Source organism: Prionailurus bengalensis, chromosome E3, assembly GCF_016509475.1.
Source record: "Prionailurus bengalensis isolate Pbe53 chromosome E3, Fcat_Pben_1.1_paternal_pri, whole genome shotgun sequence".
Taxonomy (NCBI): Eukaryota; Metazoa; Chordata; class Mammalia; order Carnivora; family Felidae; genus Prionailurus; species Prionailurus bengalensis.
Genome location: NC_057357.1, coordinates 10,337,481 through 10,361,819, shown reverse-complemented (window position 1 = coordinate 10,361,819; position 24,339 = coordinate 10,337,481). Strand labels below are relative to the sequence as shown.

The following is a 24,339-nucleotide window of genomic DNA, read 5'->3' as shown; positions in this document are numbered from 1 at the left end:
ATTAAGGCATGTTAGTATCATTCTAGTGGCCTGATCTCGAGATTCCTTGCAATGCTGCCTGCTGGAGTGACCAGCTGGCCAAGCTGCTTTTCTAGAACTGGGGCGTGGCCACAGGAGGCTGGGAAGACCCCTTAGGTGTGAGTACCAGAGCCTCTGGGGCATCTGGTCAAGGCCATGTGCAGGCTGGGCAGTGTCGAGGGCTGGGTACACCTGCCTCGGTGGCACAGCTGGCCGGGCCAGACCTAGGCCCCTGGAAGGCACTTGGAAGCTCAAAGCAGCCCTCTGCCTGGCTTTTTAGACCCCTCAGCTTCACACTTGAGCCCCAGGAGTGATCTACAAGACAGCTGTGACCAAGGTCTGTCCACTCTCTCAGTGGTGCTTCAAATGCAACAGGCTCACCCTTGCATTTTGCTGCAGGGAGCAGAAAACCCCGGCTGTAGGCAAGTGTCCCCCATTTCTGTATTTATCCAGATCATCTTCCCGCTGGGCGGTCCCTCTCTCCTTACTTGATGAGTCATTTGGGCAATTCATCCCCGGGCCTTCCCCATCTCCCTCCCTCCCTTGGATGTCCCCTTAGCTTAACAGCAGCTCCCTCTGCAGATCCTCTGGGAGCCGGGACTGGCAGCCTCTGGCACTGAGCGGCATTTGTCCCATCCAATTTTTAAGACGGCAGGTTACTATTGTGTCTTGCAGGCGGCGAAAGGCTCATCCATAGCCTGGGACCTCAGATCACACCTCAAATCCCGAGATTTCACGCACAGACCCGGCCATCAAGATAAATGACAGCATTGGCCACTTTGGCACGTTCCGCTCGATCATTCCCAAGGTCAGGACAGTGTTTAGGAGACAGAACATGATTAAGGAGTGCAAACCAGTTTCTCTACAGTTGTATTCCTCAGAAAACGTCCTGTCTTTCAGACCGACTCCCAGAGGTGCAGAGCTTAAGCGGATTCAGTGAATCCCAGGATAGAAGTGTAGGCTTTTCGGGGCGCCTGGGTGGCGCAGTCGGTTAAGCGTCCGACTTCAGCCAGGTCACGATCTCGCGGTCCGTGAGTTCGAGCCCCACGTCAGGCCCTGGGCTGATGGCTCAGAGCCTGGAGCCTGTTTCTGATTCTGTGTCTCCCTCTCTCTCTGCCCCTCCCCCGTTCATGCTCTGTCTCTCTCTGTCCCCAAAAATAAAATAAAACGTTGAAAAAAAAATTTAAAAAAAAAAAAAAAAAAAAAAAAGAAGTGTAGGCTTTTCACTGGAGCCCCAACCTCCAAACCACTTTGGTTGGCCGGTCATCACAACTACTCTCCATTGCCAGGTTGAAATATTTATTTGAAAAATTGAAAACACAGATGCAATGTATTATACAAAGAAAGGTCTTAATACCATAAGAAAAGTATTGTTGGAAGGGAACAAAAGCCAGTGGCTACCTGCCCTGGGAAGGTAGGCACTCAGTGGAAAATGAAATTCATTTATAGGAACTATTCTAATGGAAAACTGGGGGAAAGGTTAAAAACAAGAAAAAACAAACCCAACCTATCCCTGCAAACCTAAATGTGAGAGTTTGTTATAAGTTATCACCAAGATTTATCTGAACCCCCTCGGTTTGTCCCTATGAGTAGTAATCAGCTTCGTTTAGGGCCTTCAAACCTGAGGTAGTTGAGGGTCACCTGAAAACCATGTCTGGAAATGACCTACTCTCAGAATCGGACCCCACGGCATCTAACCAATTGTTTCCCGTTGCTTTGGCTCCTGGGGGTGAGAGGCTGTGCCACCACTCTGGGTCGCTGATCCTGCATTTGGTCTGACCCTGGGAGACGAAGGGGACTTGAGCAGCAGACAGCTGGCCCGGTTTGCTGTGGTGAAGGCTGGCAGGCCCGTGGTGGTGGTTCTATGCTATAGACAGGGCGGTCTCTGGAGGACCGAAGATGGCGAAGGGCAAAGCCAATCTAGTTGAGAGGCCAATGCCAGGATCGAAGGCTTTCATTGGCAGGAAGGATTTCCAGAGACTTGCAAAGGCGGTAGAAGGTACCAAGAACTTCTACCTGTTGTCAGAGACCAGGGTAAGTGGAGCCGGCAGATGCCTCCGGGCCACGGAGCCGGCAGAGAAGTGAGTATGTCCCAGGTGCAAGTTCAGAACCAGTTCCTCCTCAGGGAGGAGCCGAAGCAAACCAACCTGACTGAATGGACGACATGCATCGTGACCCCCGTGGTACCTGGTAAACCCTGGTGTTGACCTGGCAGCTCAAACACTTCCAAAAAAGGATATTCTGGACAATGTTTGGTTCTTCCAGCCATGGGTTAGGGACTCCCATTCAGGTGGGATCCTAGGGACCCTGCTGTAAGCAGCAGAATCAGCAAACGATCTAAATTACAGTCTAATTTAAACTCCTGACTCAGATATAAAAGAACCCCACAAAGGCAGGTCTTTTCTATTGTGTTCCTTATTATGTACACACAAACCCTTACTCTAGAGGTATTAGAGCACTGTATTACAAAATTAAATAACGGATACGGCTGTCTTTCAACCTCTCATCGGCCCTAAGCCATTTTCTTGCTCTGCCTTGCTGTGACCCATTTACACTGACCCATGGGACTTCAGTCACTACCGATGCTCAGGTACCTAAGAGGCTGTGAGTTCATTTTTAGCCTTAGGATGTGACTCCTGTTTTAATTGAGCATTTCACACCAAGTAGAGATACGCTCATTTTTAGAAAAGCCAAGGTAGGACAATTTGATTTTGGCTAGAGCATGGACCAGCTTCCAAGGTGAGCAATGACCAACAGAATTGTGCTGCATCTGGCTCGTGCGAGACGGGATTAGCCTGTGTTCCTGTTTAATTGCCTTCTGCACGGTTGGATTACTCGGGCTAAGTCCACAGTCCACAAAGGTTTTAAAAGTTACCGTGGCTTCTTTTTAGAGGGAGTGTGATTCAGAGTCCTCGTGTGGTCCCACATTCTAGATTTTTTTTGTCACCACTGGGATCCTAGAGCACAACAGTTTGGCCAAGACTCTGGGAAGTGAGGACTAGTCCTCTGTGGTAATGTTGACCCACTCTGAGAACGCACAACGGAGACGGGGATGCCGCACGCCATTCCTTCTGAGCCGCGGATGGAAAAACGCTGAGCACCAAGGGGCTTTAAAGCGTAAGACCGCTCATCTTCTACCGCTGACCACCCCCCCCTTAGCCCAATGTGGAGCTAGCACGTCTGACTCTTGGAATCTGAGCTAATGGGAGAGTGCGTCTTGAGTGCCCTACTTAGGAAATGTACAGAGAGGGAGGGGCGTGGTTAGGAAGGGGCGGGGTTGATTCACAGTGATCAAACAGGACTCTCACAACCGGTCAGGTAGCAACACTTCGAGACGTTCCTTTGGGACAGGTCCTGGGAAGTGCTTGTTGGCTTTCTACCTACGAGTTGCTACAGATAAGGAAGGAAGACGCTGTTTGTCCAAGATCGGAAGGTCACTTAAATGCGGGGGTCCATCTGGAGGTGGACAAGTGCTGTCAGGCTGCCCGCCTCTAGGAAGCCGTTACGTGCCTTCTGTCCTCATCCCGTCCGAGCAGCAAGGGCCCGGGATGTGTGGCTGGAAGGGCTCAGAGCCAGTGGTCCCCCTTTCTCGGTTTCCCTGACCCAGATGCTCTGAGGAAGCTGCTCGCTTCGGGGTCTAGACTGGTAACAGATTGGGAAGCTTGTTTCTGATACTCGAAGACTGATGACCTCGGGCAGCAACGCACGCCTTGCCATCGTCACACCTCAAATCCTGATTGCTCAAAGCGGCTTTCTGTAGGCTGCTGCTGCTCAACGGAGGTTAGTAATAAATACGAAAGGTACCAAACCAAGCACAGGGTTCTTTCCTGCCGGGAGCAAGTCTGCCTGATCTTCTGGGTCTATCGATTAGGTAGAACGTGGAACTATATAGCTTCTTCAGGTTCACAAGGATGCCAAAGCAGCCATTTGGAGAAAGGAATTGGAAACCCCTCATGCACTCCCTCTCAGGGTCCTGCCTGGGTCTGAAGGGAGGTGGCCCGGAAAATTCATTCTGGGGTCAGAAATGTGGCTTCTCTCACCGACACATTCAGGCCTGTGATCAGGTTTTTCAGCCTGGTCGCGAAGAGTTCCCAAGAGCGGGGTCTCCCGAGACCTGGGCAGTGTGCACCCCTCCTCCCCTTCTCTCTTTACCCCTGGTCGCTCGTGAAGGTGGGCAGGGGCTCTCTCAGCCGGGCTCTCGCTTTAGGAGGAAAAGGCACTCGCTCTGCTCCAGCCTTTGGAGGAAAGCGTGGCCCTGCAGCAGTGCCCGCCCCTGGGGAGTGGCCTCGGCTGACCCATCCTCGCTCCGCAGGACACTCAGCATGGAGGCTGGCGTGGAGCACCAAGGTGGAGGCTAAGCAGCACCATTGCTGTTACCTGCTGTGGTTAGGGGCCCCCCCCCCGATGGCTCAGAGCTCTGGGGGCGCTCCCTTTGGGAGAGTTGGCTCTACGAGTGAACACTGAAAGAAGAGAACCAAAAAAAACCCCAAAAAACCAAAAACGCCCCCCCCCCCCAAGAAAACCCAACCAACCACCGTAAGAAGCAGTGGGAAGCCATGGAACTGCCAAGAGAGGGGAGAGCTGCCTTGGCGTGCTCAGCCAGGACGCTCCTGCCGTTCTGACGGCAGATTCGGGGCGGCATCCTGGTTTGGAGCCCACCAGCCCTCGGATGCTCCCAAGTTGGTGCAAATGATGGTAAAAGAAAAGGCTGAGAAGAAAACAGAGAAGAGAAGGCATAGGTGGCCCCTTGCCAGGCTCTCCGGAACAGCAGGTCCCTCAGACAAGGATGCCGAGCATCGGGGGGGGGGGGGGGGGGGGGTCAAACAGCAGGCAGGACTGGGAGGGAGGGCCTCTCCGTGGGGGCGGCCCTGGTCCCCCTCCTCTGTGGAAGGCCATTCGGGTCCCCGGCTCTGGACAACGGGAGCGGTGTGCGGTGTGGCTGCCGCCGGGACCCCCGGGGGCTTAGGCTGTGGCTGGGGAATAACACACAGAGACTGTAACAAGATTTACACTCAGACGTGTGGGGTGTCGGTGTGGCTCTATTCTTTTCCGGTGACCGCTTCGTGCAGTGCTGGTGGCGATGCTTCTGTTCCTGAAAGACAACGGTAATTTCTGTTTCATAGCGTGTCGCATGTGCACGCGTTCACGTACCCAACAGGAACGGCGACCAGCGTTAGGCTCTAAAATACCTCATGCTCACAGGCATCTATTCCCCAAGTTAGGTGCCCGACCATGAGTGGTACGCATCTGTGGTTGGTTCCCGCAGACAAGACGACGAGGGTTGGCAGTCCTGGTTGTGATCAAGTTGGCCGCGTTAGGCACGTGGGAGAGCAGTACATTCCAGGCGATAAAGCCTCTCTGGGCGGGTGGGCCTGACAGTACCCCTACTCCACTCCATTTCTAGCTCTTGACCCTGTCTGTGGCGCGGCCACTGGTGCCCACTGCTGACCCTGGTCAGCGAGAGGCCTGTGATCCACTTGCCCTGCCTGCTGGCCGCCATTTTTTCATTCACTGTTCACCTCTGTGCCAGCCACACAGGAAACTGCTGGGCCGGAAACCAGGCTAACTGGGCCTGGAAGGGAACAGTGGTGAGTGGGTGATGAGCCCACTGGTCAAGGTTAAGGTGTTGACAGGTGACCCCCAAAGCTCTCGATTCGCCACAATTTATGGCAGTTCTGGGCTTGGAGGTTATCTACAACTGCAGAGAAAACACGCTCTGTGAGTTGTGAGGGGGAAGTCAGTGGCGTGAAGGGAGCTTCATTCGGTCACGTCTGAGGGGACGTGCACCCACCCCTCACCGTGCCCTCACCGGCCCTCAGAGAGGCCCACCTTCTTCCCAGCCCTCGGCAACACCGGCGAGCTCGTAGTGCTTTTTCCGAAGCTCTCCCAGTTTTTGACGCTCCTTCTGCAGTTCATTCTCCAGCTCCAGCACCCGGACCTGTGGAAAGAGTGGAATGTGCTCTTGAGCAGCAACCGGACAGTGGTCTCGTGTTAACTCAGTCCCTCTCCTCCATGTTCCGGGTCTCTTCTTCCTTTGGGTTATTCACCCCGTTTCCATAGTGTACCTGGTTCTCAATTTCATCCTCGGGTCTGTGGATTTCCCCACCCTCTGCCATCCACCAGTCTATCCCAGTGGCTCCTCTTGTTCCTCACTGGGGCCCTCTACTGGACCTGATGCCGTATAGCCCCAATGCCTGTTGGGAGTAGGGCTCATAACGTGCTCCTCTGAAATCTCTATCTGAAAGCATCTCCAATGTGTAGCCCATCCGTGTGGTATGTTCCAACCAAATCCCCCTTCTCCTTCAATCCCGCTTTCCTGGAAATCCAGGCAAGAGCCAGCTCTGATGGCTCTGGTATCTCTGAAGGGCTGGTCCAACTTAGGACCAGGAAAAAGCACAATCTTCCCAAGGAAAAGGCTGGTCCCTGGCTATCCCTACCCCTCATTAATTCTAGTTATTTTATTAATTTATTTATTAATTCAAGAAACATTTGCTGAGCTGAGCACCCATCATGTACCCCGGGGCTCTGCGGCAGGTGCTGGAGACACAGTGGTGCATGGACAGACAAGGTCTCTGCTTACCCTGCAGGGCAAAGACACAAACTCATGAACAAGAATAGATCAGACCCATAGTGAAAGTGACACAGGGTCATGTGATAAGGGCAAAGGGTGCTCAGCAAAGGCTACTCAGGCAGGAAGGAGGTTGGGAGAGGGAGAGGGCCATGGGAGATGGGTGGAAAAACAGCCCAGGGCCCCGGGCTGGGGTCAGGAATTTGGGTATTAACTCAAGTGTGAAAGGAAAGCCATTGGAAGATTTTAAGCAAGGGACGTAAAGTGATGGTATTTACGCTTTTAAAATATGCAAAATTGGGGCACCTGGGCGGCTCAAGTCAGTTAAGCGTCTGACTTTTGATTTCAGCTCAGGTCATGATCTCACAGTTCGTGAGTTCAAGCCCTATGTTGGGCTCTGCACTGACAGTGTGGAGCCTGCTTGGGATTCTCTCTCTCCAGCTCTCTCTGCACCCCCCACTCCCACCCTGCTTACATGTGTGTGTGCTCTCTCTCTCTCTCTCTCTCTCTCAAAATAACTAAACTTAAAATAAATAAATAAATAAATAAATAAATAAATAAATAAATAAATAAATAAATAAAATAAAATAAAATAAAATAAAATAAAATATGTGGAACCTGAACAAACTGTAGGGGGCAAGAGTGGAAGCAATGAAGCCTGGTTAGGTGGTTCCTTTTTTTTCTTTTCAAATTTTTGATTATGCAAAATGGAGAACATATACGGAGAAATGGAGATGATATGGCGAACTCCATCGTGTGCCTTCGCCAAGTTCTGCCAGCTGTCAACCCAGGGCTGGACCCGTCTCAGCAACACCCTTTCCTATTCTCCACCCCAACTGCCCCACCTCCCTGGCCCCTCCACAAAACTACTTGGAAACAAACACTTGCATAAGTTACAGTTAAGTTGCTTTTGCAGTAGTTCAGGAGAGAACCAGTGGTGGCTTAGGCTGGGTTAGGGAAACGGAGAAAAGGGGGAAGGTTCAGGCCGGGAGAGTCACAGTTGACAGGACCTGCTGGGGGACTGGATGTAGAAGGAAGAGGGAGAAGAGAGGACCCAAGGATGCCTCCTAGGTCTCCGCCATCCAGGTCCGGGGGGGGGGGGGGGGGGGTCCAGTTACTGAGATGGAGAAAACAGGGGAGGGACAGATCTGAGTGGGAAGGAAACCAGTAGCCCTGGTTTGGACCCATTCAATTAGAGATGTATTTGGCATCACGTGGAGGGATCAAGTAGGCAGTTGGACGAACACAGAGCTCAAGGAGAAGATTGAGGCCTGGGAGAAGGCTCTGGTACTCATCAGCATACAGATGGGATCTGCAGTCAAGCGGGGCTGGATGAGACCAGTAAGCAAGACAGTGTAGACAGTGTAGACTCGAGCCTGACCTCAGGTCTTCCAGTATTTGGCCATATGACTTTTTCTAAAAGATGTCGAGAGACACATACAGAGCCTTTAACGGTCTTCAACCTGGACTTTACTCCAAGACTGGGACCAGTAATTCTTTTTTTTTTTTTTTTTTTTTTTTTTGAAGGACAGAGAGGCAGAGTATGAGCAGGGGTGGGGTGCAGAGAGAGGGAGACACAGAATCTGAAGCAGGCTCCAGGCTCTGAGCTGTCAGCACAGAGCCCGGTGTGGGACTCAAACTCACGAGCTGTGAGATCATGACCTGAACGAAAGTTGGATGCTTAACCGACTGAACCACCCAGGCACCCCTGGGACCAGTCATTCTAAAACAAGGATGTCAGGGTTTTTTTTCAGGGTCCCATGGATTCCTATTCCTTTGCATGCCATAACTTTACTGAACAATCGGGGATAATGGCATTGTCTTTTGATGGGCTCTCAGTGAATTGATTTTTCTTTTTAAACCAGAGGTCATACACAAATAATTCATAGTAGAAGTTTAAAAAAAAAAAAAAACTGCTGAAAAACAAAAAAAGCAGAAATGGACAAACTAGTCAGAGGGGAAGCGGGCAGAGGGATGGGTGCAGCAGGTAAACGGTATTAAGAGGTACGGGATTCCAGTTATGAGAAAAATAAGTCATAGGCATAGGGAATATAGTCAATAATATTGTCATTAACAACATATTGTCATGATGTTGCATGGTGACAGATGGGGACCATACATGGAATTGTCGCTACATGTATGCCTGAAACTAATGTACCGTTAGATGTCAACTACAATGAAAAAAATTGTCAATCACAAGACATTAAATGCTCGTTGATGTCGGCTAGGAAATCCCTGATGGTAACGTTGAGAGGGGCATTAGTGAGCAAGAGTTAAGATTCTTATCTTAACCCGTCATCTGTCACCGCCTCCACTGTCCCTTCCAGCATCATTGGCATTCATTCATTCCTGGGCGACTGTCCGTCCGTGTTTGTTTCCTCCCCAAGACTCTCCCCCACTGGCTTCTCTCCATGGGGACAAGATTTGGGGGTGACGTCACCGGCAACAGAACAGTGCACTCAGAAGCGGGGATCGTACCTGGGAATCCATCTCCTGGCGTTTGATCTGGGTCAGTGTCATGCTAGAGAAGTCCATGTTGTCTGCAAGGATAAGGGAGAAGGTCTTGTCAGAGAATGCCCATGGCTGACTCTCGCCCGAGAGGCGGCCAATGTCAGCGCTCTGCTAAAAGGCTTGGTTTGCTAGTTCCCACCAGACACCTGAAAGTCACTGATGGATGGACGGGACAGAAGTGCCGTGGAAGGGTAACGAGGCTCGGAACCTCCCCACCCCTCCCCTCACCCCCCGGGACAGCCAGGCCTGGAGACTCATGTCTTTGAATCCAGAGAAATTACTAAATGGAAAATCCACCTTAAGGTCTGTTGCCATGGAGATACAAATAGCATGCTTATGCGGTGTCCCATCTTACGAGAATATAAGTATGCGTGGAGAACGATGAACAATACAGAATTTGGAAACAGAATTGTGGGACATCGGGGTCATGAAAAAGAACATAAAAATAGCTGAACAAGATAGGTAAGGAAAGCATTGCTTCTGGAAGGCTACCTGTCTCCTCGATCTGTGATTTGCCAGAAATGGTCGAAGCCACAACAGTGGCGGTGGCCTGGTTTACTCCCCGAGAGGCCTGCTGCAGCTGGGCCAGGTTTGGGCTGTCCTTATCAGCTTTCACCTGCCAGGACCAAGCGGATTGAGGTTCACACAACGTGGCGACGACTGAATCAAATAGTCGGTCCGACAGTTCTTGACAAACATGGTATCCGCTGTGGTCCCCAATCGACTTCTTAAAAATCGCTGTCTCTGGGGTCACCTCCCCGGCATATTTGGTGGCCTCAGACTCTAGCTTTCCTAGTTATGGAAACTAATTTGGGGTGATGGTAAGTAAGGACGATAAGAACACTCCCCGGGGTACTATATAACTCACAGACAGATTTTGGTAACAAGCTTTGTATCACGTTTAGATGGGGCAGCGGTTCAAATGCAGAGACTCTTAAGGAGAGGCAGACATCGGTAGTGGAACCTCAGAGCCGGGCCAGGTAACCAGCCCACTGTGCTGACATATTCCTTATCTAAGAGCTCCTTGAATGCCGAGACTGTCGATCAGAGGTCGGCATGGCTGGGACCCTCAAAGGCCACTACTAACAAAAGTGATGAAAGCCAAGAAGAGAAGCCCATGTGACAAGCTGGGCAGAGGGGCTCCTTGATGACAGATGGCAGGCTCTCAGAGGAGGGTAGTTTGGGACCCTTGAGAGGCAGAATTTTAATGTGGGACCCAACCTACGTGGACCCTGGATAATTCCTCTGTTCTTGGGGCAGGCTCCATCATCCGAGTGTCTCTAATCTAGCCGGCCCTTACAGAGCCCCGGGGCGTCGTGTGCGGCTCCTACCTTAGACGCAGCCACAAGCTGGGCTGTGCTAGCAGCAATTTCATGCGAACACACCATCAGTTCCTCGAATTTCCCTCTGCCTTGTACCACCAGATCAGCTGCGTCCCTGGGAGTCAGGAAGGGACAAGGTAGATTATGTCACTGACGGCTGCAACCCCTTATAATCCCACCTCTAGACCTCGCCTATCACCCTGGCTTTTTCAGAGAACACAGACTGCCTGCCCCACTCCTGCACTGCCAAGGAGATCCAGGTCTCTTTTTAAACTTCTAGTCCTGTTGGGGCTCCGTCGGTTAAGCGTCTGACTTCGGCTCAGGTCCTGATCTCATGGCTCATGAGTTTGAGCCCCGCACTGGGCTCTGTACTGACATCTCAGAGCCTGGAGCCTGTTTTGGGTTCTGTGTCTCCTTCTCTCTCTGCCCCCCCACCCCCTACTCTGCCTTTCTCTCTCTCTCTCTCTCTAAACACTAAAAAAAAAAAAAGTTTAATACTGTTGTCTTCCCTATCAACAGTTTCTAAGGGGCAGATATTTTCCCTCGGCTATGCTCTGCGATGGGTCACTGGAATGGGGGTGGGGTTGAGGAGCCTTGGGAGCAACAGACACTTACACCATGACAGTGGCTCCCCAGCCCACAGCTTTGGACGCTGAAATGAGTCCTTCTGTCCATCGAGAATTCTTGGCATAAAAACTCTTTAGGTGATGCTGTTCCCTAAGGAAATGAAAAATAAGAATGGCTAGCTTTTATTGAGTGCCTACTGGGTGCCCGGTGCTTAGATACCTACAAATATCTCTATATATCTATATCTATATATCTATCTGTATGTGTATATATATAAAACCCCATACAGACCTCATAGTAACCGCAAGAGGTAAGCATTATCATCCCATTTTACAGATGACAAAACTAAGATTCAGAAAGGCAATAATACTTTTCAAGTTGATGCAGGAAATAAGTGGAAGTAAATCCCAGGCTTTTCTGACTCCAAAGCCCCTAGCATTTCTATTATATCACAACATTTCTACATTGTATATATAAGAGTGTATATATACATATACATATATATGTATATAGGCATCTGCATAGATGAACAACGTGATTGGAGTCCAACCACTTACCATGATTTGCCAAGAGACTACACAGTGAATAATTTAAGCAAATAATTTCTGCTTGGAATTTTAAAATGCTTCCATGCTTTGGAAGTGTCTTCCATTTCCAAATTCTAAGACGATAATCTTAGAATCTCCAAGCTCTCCTTACTCAGTCCCCGTCTCTATTTTCGGGGGGCAGAAACCATCCCCTCCCAGACTGGTAAGAAGCACCACCATCAAAGCAGATATGGCTTCGTTCTTTAAAGGATAGTTTTCAGGGGGCGCCTGGGTGGTGCAGTCGGTCAAGTGTCTGAATCTTGGTTTCGGCTCAGGTCGTGACCTCACGGTTCATGGGATCGAGCCCAGCATCGGGCTCTGTGCTGACAGTGCGGAGCCTGTTTGGGATCCTCTTTCTGCCCCTCTCTCCCACTCTCTCTCTCTCTAAGTAAATAAATAAACATTAAAAAAATAAAGGATAGTTTTCAGGCTCAGGAATCCCTCCCTGGACCTCTGTCTCCTGAGCTGCACTGCACACAGGTGTGAGAAGGAAACACGGAAGTAGGAATGCCCGCAGAGGACTGAGAAAGCCAAGCGATGATGCTGACCAGAAACTGGGATAGAGTCTGTCTTCGAGGAGTGGATTCCACCGTCAGAAACAGACACGGCCCCACCCGCTATGAAAGGTCAGCACCAGGCTGGCTCTTCTCATTTGCCCACTTTTCAAAAGCCCTCCCCTCCTCCAAGGGCCCAGGCTTGCAATGCACGCGGGGTTTCCAGAGCAGGATCTGGCGATGGCGCCTGGTTAACGAGCCAGCAGCTGGAGGCTGGGGCTGACTGCTCCCTGGGGACCTGGCACGCCCCAGATTCCCATGGCATCTGTGCTCGGCCCGGGGAAAGGGAACCACGCCCTCAGATGGACACATGGGACAAGGTGGCAGCAGTCGTGGATTTGACTGAAGGTGGATGAGTGTATGGAGTGGACAGAGCCTCCCAGTGAACTGGGAGTCTGTGAATGATGTCTGGTCCCCCCATCCAGGGGCCCTCAGCCACGCTTACCCGGCCACTCTCCACTATCTCTCTCTGGAGGTCCTTAGAGGCCACAATCAGGACCTGGATGGCTTGCATTAGGCTCGTACAGGAACCAAGGATCCTAGGGGGAAAAAAAAAAGGTCAGGGACACAGAACAGAGACCAAGAGCTACGAAACAGACGTTTTTCTTTTTCATGCCTAAACACGGGCAAACTTGGGATGGGAAAGGGGGTGGGGAATACGGTGGCGGGGGTGGGGGCGGGAGGAGGGGGGTTGGGGGTGAGGTGAAGCCTTGGAGGAAAGGTACGTGAGTGAGGAGACTTGACCGCAGACGGTTATGTGATGATTCTCGGGGTTTCTTTTCCCCTAAAATGCAACAGCAGTATTATTAAGAATACCATTATCGACAATTATACAGACTCAGCCAATGCCTGTGGCTGCTAATGTCCTATTGTAATTAATATAACCCAATGCAGGAGAGACTGATCCTGATCACCTAGGCACCACCACACTGTGTTGACTGACCTTTCGTTCACCTCCAATTTGACTCCTGTGTCCCCAGCTCGGGATTTGCTGAGCATCTCCTGTTGAAAACAAGCAGGGTATCTCAATACATCATGGGTACGGAGCACTCACTGGCATCCCGAAGCACCTTGTGTCCAACACCCCGTGGTAGCTGAGAAACCCAAATCCAGAAACGCCCATCCACGTCCTGGTGGGTTGGGAAAAGAGCCCAGACCTCCGATCTAGTCAGCGAGAAGCAGCCCCGGCAGGCTGGCTCTCCTGTCCGTTGAGTGTCCGTCTTGACTTTCTGGCACCCAGGCCGACGTGCACAGAACTCTGAGATATTGCACCTGCCAGAGGGGGCAGCGGCTAGGGGCAAACCAAGGTGGGCAGCCTGCAGCCTTCCACCAAAGGAACAATATGTGACCTTTCCAATGGTGCCCACTCAGCTTTCCCCCGACACAATCGGAACTGTTGGCGCGCGCCTGGCACGAAGATAAATGTGCATTATCTCATTTAACTCTTCCAATGCCTCTCTGAGGCAAGCACTATTATCACTGCCATCATCTAGAAACGGAATCTGAGCGAGGCTAATGGAACAACCCGTCACAAGTCACACGACGAACAAGCGGTCCAGCTGGGACCGTAACGCAGGATGGCCTCACACCGAAGGAGGTGAGGACCTTCTCCTTTTCTATGCCTCAGGGAGCCTGGGGAGTTTGGGTTGGGGTTGGTCTTACAGGGGCCATCTGTGGCCTGGATGGACAACTGAGACGCATCCCATGGGCACTGTCACACCCGAGGAAGCTGCAAGGGCCTGGCTTTAGGAGACGGGCAGACGCTTCCATACCTCTATCCTGGCCGTGGCAGTTTCAATGGCAGCTGACGTGGCAGCCATCTCCTTGTCCACCAGGTCCCCCAGCTCCTCCTGCTTGATGTCCAGGCCTCTGGGCAGGAGCTCCTGCGAACGGCAGCACAGAGGCTGAAACGACCCTTTGACTTCCTCTCCATTCCTCCCCGACAGACCCATAGTCCTCGCATGGTGGCAGAAGGTAGGGGAGGAAGGTCCCACTATGCAACACGCTTGTAGAATCCATGGAGGGGCATCCTGGCCAGGCCTCCTCTAGAACTCGCTACTGCGTAAACCCTCACGCTCCACACCCTCCCTTCGCTGAAAACCCCCCCACCTTCCAGAAAGTTACCCTGCCTAACCCCACAAGGCCATTCAGTTGCGGCTGCTTGGACCCTGACCCCACAGCTGCACGGTGTTGATTGTATTTGAGGCTTGGGAGGTATGTCAAAAACCTCTTCAAATGTGGGTGATGCCTTCCAACCAACACTCTGCCTCTTATTTAACTCTGTGTCTACAGCAATCATGAGGCAGTGACTCGTCCTGTTCTACGGATGGGAAGCCAAGGCTCAGAGAGGTCTTGACCACACTCACACTGCTAGTGAATGGCAGAGCAGGGATCTGAACTCAGGTCTGATGGCAAAGTCCGTGAATTCTGAAAATATTATGTGTTATGCCTCCAAGAGTATAAAACAGATATGAATGGTTTAAAGAATAAGAAACGGGGTGCCTGGATGGCTCAGGTGGTTAAGCGTCCAACTTTGGCTCAGGTCATGATCTCGTGGTTCGTGGGTTCGAGTCCCGTGTCAGGCACTGTGCTGACAGCTCAGAGCCTGAAGCCTGCTTCAGGTTCTGGGTCTCCCTCTCTCTCTCTGCCCCTCGTCCACTCATGCTCTCTCTCTCTCTCTCTGTCTCTCTCAAAAATAAATAAACATTAAAAAAAAAGAATAAGAACAATGACCCATGTATCTACCACCCGACCTAAGGAATAGCTTAAGAAACATCAGTATCTTTGAAATTTCCTTTGTATCCTGTTCTAATTCCATTTCCTGACTTCCCTATTCCCTACCTTAAGATAAACACAGAATTCAGGAGAATGCTTTATCATATCCTTTTATTATTATTAATGCTTATTTATTTTTGAGAGAGAGACAGAGTACAAGCGGGGAGGGACAGAGAGATGGAGACACGAAATCTGAAGCAGGTTCCAGGCTCTGAGCTGTCAGCTCAGAGCCCGATGCAGGGCTCAAACTCACAAACCATGAGATCATGACCTGAGCCGAAACTGGATGCTCAACTGACTGAGATACCCACGTGTCCCTGTCATGTCTTTTTTTTAAAGCTCCATAAGAATGTATCCTTAAACAGTATAATGTTAAGTATGCATATATTGGTCTTTATTTAAAAGGAATCCTACCGTATGTATTTTGCTTGTTCGTTCGGCATTGTGTGTGAGATTTGTTCTATAATGTAGGAATTATTATTTTTTTAAGTTTATTTATTTATTTTGAGAGAGAGAGAGAGAGGGACACAGAGAGAGAGACAGAGAGACAGAGCAAGTGGGGGAGGGGAAGAGAGAAGGAAAGAGGGAGAATCCTAAGCAGGCTCTCTGCTGTCGGCACAGAGCCTGACATGGGGCTCAACCTAATGAAACTGTGAGATTGTGACCTGAGCCAAAACCAAGAGTCAAGATGCTTAGCCGACTGAGCCACCCAGCTGCCCCTGTAATGTAGTCATTCTATCCCTAGGCAAATGCACTAGAGAAACTGTTACATCAGGAGATATTTACACAAGTGACCATATGGCACATTTGTGACAGCCTCAAACTGGAAAGAACCCAAATGTTCATCAGCCATAGACATCTAGCTATGTGACAGATAGATAAATAAACGTAAACAGATATGTAATAGATGTATAATTTGAGCTATAGTCACACGACAGAATATTACAGAGCAGTGAAAATGAATGTATCTGTATGGATGAACCTCACACACAGAATGCTGGAAAAAGCAATGTGTAGAAGAAAAGTCTGTAACACTTAGAACTAAAAATGTTACTTGGGGGAGAAAAGGACATAGTCTTTCTATTGTCTTCATCTGGAACCCTGACTAATCATTCTACCTATAACTTCTGTACTCTAGTTTATAAAATCTGTGCCACATTCTATATAATTCCTTCAGTTCTATCATCCAGCCCACTAATTCTTTCTCTGGCTTTGTTTAACCTGCTGTTGAATCTGTATACTGAGTTCTGACTTTCAATGATTATATTTTTCATTTCTAGAAGTCCCATGGTTGTTTATCAAATATATCTGGTGACTTTTGAAAATGTCTTATTCCTTTGCCATGCTTTTAATGCCTTTTAAAAAGTACTTGGAGTCGCCTCAGTCGGTCAAGTGTCTGACTCTGGCTCAGGTCATAATCTCACACTGTCAGCTCAGAGCCCGCTTGGGATTCTCTCTCCCTCTCTCTCTGCCCCTCTCCTGCTCATGCTCTCTCTCTCTCAAAACTAAATAAACTTAAAAAAGAAAACGTTCTGGAACACGTCAAACACACTCATGGTGAACTGATGTGCATTGGGACTCTGTGAAAGTTCTTTGGGATTTAGGTTCAAAGTATATTCCTTCAGAGACCGTTTGGATCTGCTTCCACCAGGTACTTGGGCTCCTAAAAACCTGACTACTTTACATTTAGTTTTCTTTCTTTTTTTTTTTAATTAAAAAATTAAAAAAAATTTTTTTTTAATTTATTTTTGAGAGACAGAGCATGAACGGGGAGGGGCAGAGAGAGCGGGAGACACAGAAGCCAAAGCAGGCTCCAGCCTCAAACTCACAAACTGTGAGATCATGACCTGAGATGAAGTCAGACACGTAACCGACGTGTAACAGGCGCCCTATATTTGATTTTCTCTTTGGGTTTTTTCAGGTCACACAGGTAGTAGGAGATTTGGACCCTGAAACCATAGAAAGGTGGCTTGTAGTTAGAAATTCCCTAGGCAGCCGTGTTTCCTCCTCCCCCTACAACTGAGGTTGAGACAAGATCTCTCCAACAGAGTAGGCTTCCCCCCCCCCCCCCCACTTCCTTGGGGTGTGACCTTTTGGAGTTCTGCTTTGGGGAGGAAGTCTCTGCATTCCACACTTTTACCTTACTCGGGCCTACGTTTTGTTTTTTAGTCTCCTCTGTATGCGTGGCCCATTAAAATCCAAGCTCTAGGTCAAGAGATGGACAAACACCAGTTCCTGCGTCCTCTTGGTTTCTGATTCTGAGAATTTCCTTAGTTTTTGGCCAGTTCAGATTCAATTAACATCCTCCCCCCCACCCCCCTCCAATTTTATTTAGCTTTTTCCATGTCTTGTGCCAGGAAGAGCTTCTAAATATTTGGTCAGTCTTACTGCCAGAAAGGAAACCTGCCCGGGATCTTGCTCTCACACTTTGCTTTTTTAAATTAACTCGATTCTTATTTCCTCACCTCACGGTGTCCTACAGGCTTGTGTGTGTGTATACTGACACTGAGTTCTGCACAGCACGGGAGAAGATGCTCTGTCTCCAGCAAAAGGCAGACGGTGGCAATGCTCTTGGCCGCCATCAGGAATTCAATAATACTAAAATACCACCAGGATCATGTCATTCTATTGAAAGAAGGGTTAGCAATTCACCGTTATCCAGTCTTCCGTCATCCAGACCTTCACGGATCTCTACCTCGTCATCCCACTTCTCCCCAGTACGAACCTTCCTCTCCATCCGATCTTTGTAACTGCTTTGCTCTCTCCATGTGCATATTCAATTAGTTAAACATTCACTGGGTGTAAACCACCTGCCAGATATCATGCCAGGGACCAAGGGACAATGGAAAAAGGCTACGGGCTCTACCTTTGAAGACTCATGGGGGCAAGAGACAGGCAGGCAGGTACCCCGTGGCACTAGCCACCAACACGGTAAGGTGAAGGCGGAAAAGGGGGAGAGGGACCCAGAAAAATGAATAAGGGCCAGACTGTGACGGTCCTTGCATGTCACCTTACGTGATTTGATTTTTGTCATCCAACGATCTTTGTTTTTGGAAGAGATCAGAGGAAAAAGAGACCAGAGGCAGAAAAACTAACCACAAGCCTGTTTTAAGAGTTCCGCTGAGGGATGACGAAAATCTGAACTCTGGCCCTGATCTCTTCCCTCCCTGGAATTGATATCATGACACATTTTTGGAATTAAGTAAATGCGGCCTTGTACTGAACTCTTAAAACAGACTTGATTACTGCTCTTGTCCCACTGTATCAAAATGGATGATTTCCTTATTTTTCTTTCCCAGAGAGACGATGGCTTGTCTCCGTACAACTGCATCTACCACAATTCCCACTACACATGACATGCTCACTACATCTTTATTAAATCAATAAATATCCTGCTATCTCCATGTTAGGTGTTACCTGCCCAACCAGACACAAATCCTTGAAAACAGAGAAACTATGCTTATTCTTTTTTGATATTGTTTAGCATAGCGATGAACACACAGTAGGTTCTCAACTCATAGGCGATGAATGAAATATGACTGGAAAATTGGGCAGAGGGTCAGATTTTTCAGTGTCATCTCTCTCTCTCTCTCTCTCTTTCTTCCTCCCTCCCTCCCTCTTTCTTTCTTTCTTTCTTTCTTTCTTTCTTTCTTTCTTTCTTTCTTTCTTTCTTTCTTTCTTTCTTTTCTTTCTTTCTTTCTTTCCTCATTGTTTATTTTGGAGAGACAGAGCACAAGTCGGGGAGTGGGCAGAGAGAGAGGGAGACAGAGAACCCAAAGCAGGCTCCAGGCTCCGAGCTGTCAGCACAGAGTCTGACACGGAGCCCAAACTCACAAACTGTGAGGTCATGACCTGAGCTGAAGACGGACGCTTAACCTACTGAGCCACCCAGGTGCCCCAACTCTCACTTTCTGGAGTCAAGTGGGAAGCCAGAAAGAACTGGCTTCGGACATCGCTGACTCCCTGGGCCATCACCGGCACTCACCCAAGAACCATCGTAACTCCCCCCGGTTGAGACACTGGTCCTACCTCGCCAATGGCGGAGATCTTACTGAGGCAGCTCTTCATGGCTGTGCTGTCATTCTCAAGCATTCCTTCTTCCCCCAGGAAAGCCAGATACGTGAGGGTTTCCTTGCCAAACTGTTTGCAGGCCTCGGTCAGTGCTGGAGACGTAAGACAACCAAAACTTTTGAGTCCTCCGCTCCCCCTGCTTATAAGACTGGCCCCCCCAGCCCCAGTACTCACAGTCAGCAGGCTCCGGTGGGGCTCGAAGGCAGGTGGTGCTAACATCAGCCACGGTGTCACTGGTCAGGTGGGCCAGGAGGGTTACCGAGCGGAGAAGCTCACTGATATCTGCCAGGAGTGTAAAGGAGGTTTCTCAGCACTGTTCACGAGCCGTTACCGCCCTACCTCCTTCCCTGCTTGACAAGTTATATGCACCCCTTTCTTGGAGCATAGGGCCTGGTTGTTATTTCCGCAGACAAGCGTTTCTGAACTCTGCCCAGCCGTCACTAGCGACAGACCCCATCCTTCGCCCTTCTTACCTTCCGGGCAGGCCAGATACTGGCTCCAGCTTTTTTCCAGTTGCTCAATGCAGCTGGAAACAGACTTGACCTTGGAGAGAAGGTGATCTGTGAGAGGGGAGACGGGGCAGAGTCAGAGCCACGGGTGTTGGAGTCACTTTCTCCCCGTGAGGTCAAGCCACCCAGTGGATGAGCCTGCCTAGCAAGTGGCCTCAGCCCTGCGGGGGGTGCCCTAAGATGGGGGGTGGGGGCGGAGATGGTTGACTCTGCAGGTACACGACTCTCTTAATGCAGCTTCAAAAGCTGTTCTTCTGAGCCCATCTGGTCCCTGAGCCAAGAACCAGGGCAACCACGGCAGCAGCCGAGAATCAGCCTCTCACTTCTCATTACTGCCGCCGAATCAAATCCAGGCCTTCCTGTTAAGTCTTTCAAGGCCCTTGGACTCTCATCACTCCCGAGCCCAGACCCCTGGCTCCGTGAGGCGAATCTAGGCTCATGCTGTGCACGCAACACAGCCGTCCCCACTCTGTGCCTCTGTGCCCTGGTCCACAGAGACCGTGTCCCCTAGGAGTTAATATGTGGGCGCTCAGGTCACACTGCATCGGTGTGGCTCCGGGCCCCACCGCCACTGGCTATGCTCTCAGGCCGTCCGTGCCAGCTTCCTCATCTGAAGACGGAGTAACGGCACCACCTCACGGCGCCATCGTGAGGATTCGCTGGGCCGAGGTATGTGAAGCGCTTACAATGCCCACGTTTCTGCCCCTCCACTGGCTCAAGTCTGTCCTCTTCTGTCAAACCCCCGGCTCATGAAGTCTCTTCTCAGAACCTGCCCATGGCTGCCCCATTTCCTGGCATTTTCCCGGTTGGCGGGGCACTGTGTGCTCCTTCATTCGGGGCTGCCGTAATGGAAGCCATTACAGATGGCTTCCCTGGCGAATAAGATAGGACAGTCCTGGCTGTACACGTCACCGAATGGAGACGTTTCTATTCGACAATGAAAATCAACTATCAGCTGTTCCCTTCCATCCGCCTTTGTTCTCAGTGGGTCCTCTCGTTACTTCGCCAGCAACTACACATGACGTCACCAATGTCCTGGGCCTGGATGCTCTGCTACCTACTGTGCATGAAGGCCCTCCTCTCTTTTTTACATCTTTTTTTTTTTTTTTTATGTTTATTTTTGAGGGCGGGGGCGGTGGATACAAAGCGGGCTCTGTGCTGACAGCAGAGAACCTGATGTGGGGCTCGAACTCACAAACCGTGAGATCATGACCTGAGCCGAAGTCGGATGCTTAACCGACTGAGCCACCCAGGCGCCCCTGGCCCTCCTCTCATCCGGTGGGCTTCTCCAGTTCCGACTGCTGCCCAATCAGCATGCCCTTAGGACTCTTGACCTTGCAGAGCGGGCCCCGTTCATAGCCTGCGACTGCATGCGTATTCTCATTGTTTCTGCCCCGCCATACATCATGGTGCTCCCCGTGTGGGCTTGAAGCTCCTGAGCAACCACCTCTTCATTCAGACCACGTTTTTCTGTTCAGAGACGCAAGGCCGTCTGCTCCTCCACCCCCTGACGCTTAGAGTCGTCATCAGGGCTCTGCTCCCAGGGAGAGTTTCGTTAGCGTGACCCACTGCACAGAGCTGTCCTTATCACAACTGGGGGCTTCAGAAAGTACTACCACTGAGGCCCTGGGCCACACGGCTTCCGGCTGAACTGATCTTAGAGTGGGGACTGGTCATCACCAGGCGACTCTGACAGGCAGCAGGCCGAGGACCCCCGCTCTCAGTTCGCTGGGGTTCAATGTCAACACCCAACGGCAACGGGCTTTAAGGATTCACGTGTGCAACCAGGACAGGGGGACATACCTGCAGATCCGGCACAGCTGATCAGAGGGGGCTCCTCCAGCTGCCGCAGGGCCTCTTGTATCACCCGCTCCGCAGCCTTCCTGGTCTCCACCAGAAGCATTTTGCGTTGGTCCTTGGCGAGCTGGCACACTGATTCCTAGAAATGGTCCAGGGAGGTGAGAATCTGACACAGACCCCGTCAAGAGCCTTCGAACAGCAGCCATCTTGATGCAGCTGGGATTCCGGCATCTTAACTCAAGTTGTGGCTAAGGAGGCCCAAGCCAGTTCGCCTGCCACAGAGAACGACCCTTTCCCTTGGTCCACAGGCGTGCGCAGGGGTGCAACACAGGAAGCTATGGGGATGGACCTCCTATAACCCATTCTCCGCGCCTGGGGGGAGTACCACGCACAGTGCTTCTCTTGTGAAGACAGGGAGCTTGGCTGTCCCTCATCTGCTCTGGGGGTGATGCAGAGCACGCCGGTGTGCAGTGCCGTGCCCACAGAATGCCTTCACGATCAGCCCAGAGGCCCCAGACGGTTTTCACCGACCGTCCCCAGCTCCCCGCCTCCATGGATACATCACCGAGGCCCACGGCTCGGACCCGGGCACCCAGCAGGCGTCTGTTACTTGCCTGTGTGCTGGATAGTTCCCGCTGGGCGAGTTCCAGCTGTTCCTGAAGAGCAGATAATTCCTCCTCCCGGAGGGCCACAGCGTGCACCAAGCCGCTCCTCTCCTTCTCTAGCTCCGAGAGCTGTGCCGCCCATTTGGCTTCTGCCTGCAATGTCGGCCACGTGGGAAGAGGGAGAATCAAACCGTCCGCTTCCCAGGAGTCCAGACCCACCAGCAGGCCACACGGAACAGCAGGTGGTATCTCTAAGCCGCCACCTTCACCCTCCCCAATCACACACAGAGCACGGCTGGGACCAGCTTGGCCAGCTGCTGGATGCAGCTGGCCGCCGGGTGACGGCAGTGCCCAAGCCAGAGGGGAAGAATAAGGGAGAGAAGGGAGGTGATGCTCGCCTGGGCAGAAGTTTCCAGGCTGTTTTGGACAATCTGGAGTTCCTGTTTGCTGGTGGCAAGTTCTTGCTTCAAGTTGTCCAGTACTTCGGTCTGTTCTTGAGTCTGAAAGAGAAGAAACGCAGGGGCACTCTGATCAAGGTGCTGGTTGCAAGGGAGAAACACCTGTAAAAATCCCCAAGCTACTGGGGTGCCTGGCTGGCTCGGTAGATAGAGCATGCAACTCTTAATCTCTGGGTGGTGAGTTGGAGGTCCACGTTGGGCGTAGGGATTCCTTAAAAACAAAATCTCAAAAGCAAGCCCCAAGCTATCAATGGGAGATTTGTGTGCTCTGTTGGAGGCAAGATTGGATGCGCCCAAAAGTGGGCGGGAGGAGGTGGGAACCCAGAGTATAGTGACGAGTCTTCTGGCTAAGTGGAATATCAAAGACGGGAGTTTTAGGGACATTTCCTAAATGTCACGCTTCGGCTTATGATACTAATTAAAGTAGAACTGGTTCTTTTTTCTTACACATAGAAGGTGTTCTTTCTTATTATTTAAATAGAAGCATTACTGATACAGAACCGGATTGTTAATTCAGCCACCCCAACGCCTGATATGTTGCTGCATCTTACCATCTGGAAACAATTCCCTTCTTTAAAAATGTCTTTTCTGAGTGGTATTTTCTGAAGAGCCCGTTGCAACCCATGAGAATTTACAGCTAACATTTTAAAAAAGGAAATAAACAAAGCAAAAAATATAACCACACGCATCCACACGGTAAGGCTGAGCACGGCTTGGTGAAATTTTACTTCCTACTCTGGGTCACAGAAAAGTGAAAGGCACTATCCTTTTCCTTTTTAAAATAATTTAAAAAAATTTTTTTAATGTTTATTTATTTTTGAAGGAGAGAGAGACAGGGTGTGAGTGGGGAAGGGCAGAGAGAGAGACACAGAATCTGAAGCAGGCCCCAGGCTCTGAGCTGTCAGCACAGAGCCCGATGTGGGGCTCGAACTCACAAACCGCGAGATCGTGACCTGAGCCGAAGTCGGACGCTCAACTGACTGAGCCACCCAGGCACCCCTCTTTTTAAATTTTTTAAAATGTTTATCTTATTTTTGACAGAGAGATAGAATGCGAGTAGGGGAGGGGAAGAGAGAGAGGGAGACACAGAATCCAAAGCAGGCTCCAGATTCTGTGCTGTCTGCAAAGAGCCTGACGCAGGGCTCGAACCCATGGACAGCGAGATCATGACCTGAGCTGAAGTCAGACGCTTGACTGACTGAGCCACCCAGGCACCCCCATCTGACATCTCTTACGGCCACCCACCCCCCAACTCATGGGTGTTCTCCTGGCCACAAGTCTCTCTGACACCCAGGTGCTTTCACTTCTCTCAACCCTCCCGGACTCACCCTGGACAAGCCTTTGCTGATGTACCTACTCAGCTGGACCCCCTTCGTCGCTCCGTGCCTCTAATCCCTTGTGCATCGGACACCATGTCCCTGCCTCACGCCTCTTGTAGTACACTTGTAGGGCTCTAACCCACTTCTGCTGTCCATGGAGCAGTCTTTCCACTGGCCTAGTGCCCCAGGCCCACCTCCAACTCGGGCAGACCCCTCCCTTGCCCCCCCCCCCCCGACTTCTCCCCCCTCACCTTCCGCTGGGCCTGGTCACTTATGCGCTGGAAAGAGTCTTCCAGCTCTTTTTTCTCTCGTTCCAAATCCGCCTGGGCTTGTCTGGCCACGGACACCTGCTTGGTCACCTCGGCGTTCTGGATGAGAAAAGAACAGTGGGCTTATCTCAGGCGTTAACATCTCGGGGACAACATCTCCCTTCGAGAACAAATGACAGCATTCAGGCTATTGGACACAGTAATCCCTTTTCTACCTGGAGAGAAGCCAGAATGAAGCTGTCATCTTTGGATACTCAACGCTTAAGTATTTAAAAGAAGAATAACAAGAACGTGGGACAAACCCTTCGGGGCTGGCATCAAAGGTGGGGGGGCTCAAGGCGTGGGAGGCAAGGAAGCCTGAAGAGCTGTGGTTCCAAGAAACGACGGTGAGCCCCTCAGAATTGAT

General features: G+C 50.7%; 1 protein-coding gene across 1 annotated transcript in view; it reads right to left on the bottom strand.

Moving 5' to 3' along the window:
- Positions 1–1,300: 1,300 nt before the first annotated feature.
- HIP1 (huntingtin interacting protein 1) overlaps positions 1,301–24,339 on the bottom strand; it is a 152,942-nt gene continuing 129,903 nt past the window's right edge. The window contains 17 exon segments of the mRNA XM_043559835.1: positions 1,301–5,110; positions 5,848–5,956; positions 9,065–9,126; positions 9,590–9,713; positions 10,429–10,534; positions 11,035–11,114; positions 11,116–11,136; positions 12,573–12,666; positions 13,071–13,129; positions 13,900–14,010; positions 18,932–19,065; positions 19,148–19,255; positions 19,447–19,533; positions 21,286–21,421; positions 21,897–22,040; positions 22,286–22,387; positions 23,916–24,032. Of these exon segments, the coding sequence (XP_043415770.1) occupies positions 5,058–5,110; positions 5,848–5,956; positions 9,065–9,126; positions 9,590–9,713; positions 10,429–10,534; positions 11,035–11,114; positions 11,116–11,136; positions 12,573–12,666; positions 13,071–13,129; positions 13,900–14,010; positions 18,932–19,065; positions 19,148–19,255; positions 19,447–19,533; positions 21,286–21,421; positions 21,897–22,040; positions 22,286–22,387; positions 23,916–24,032 (1,647 nt within the window). The 3' untranslated portion in view covers positions 1,301–5,057.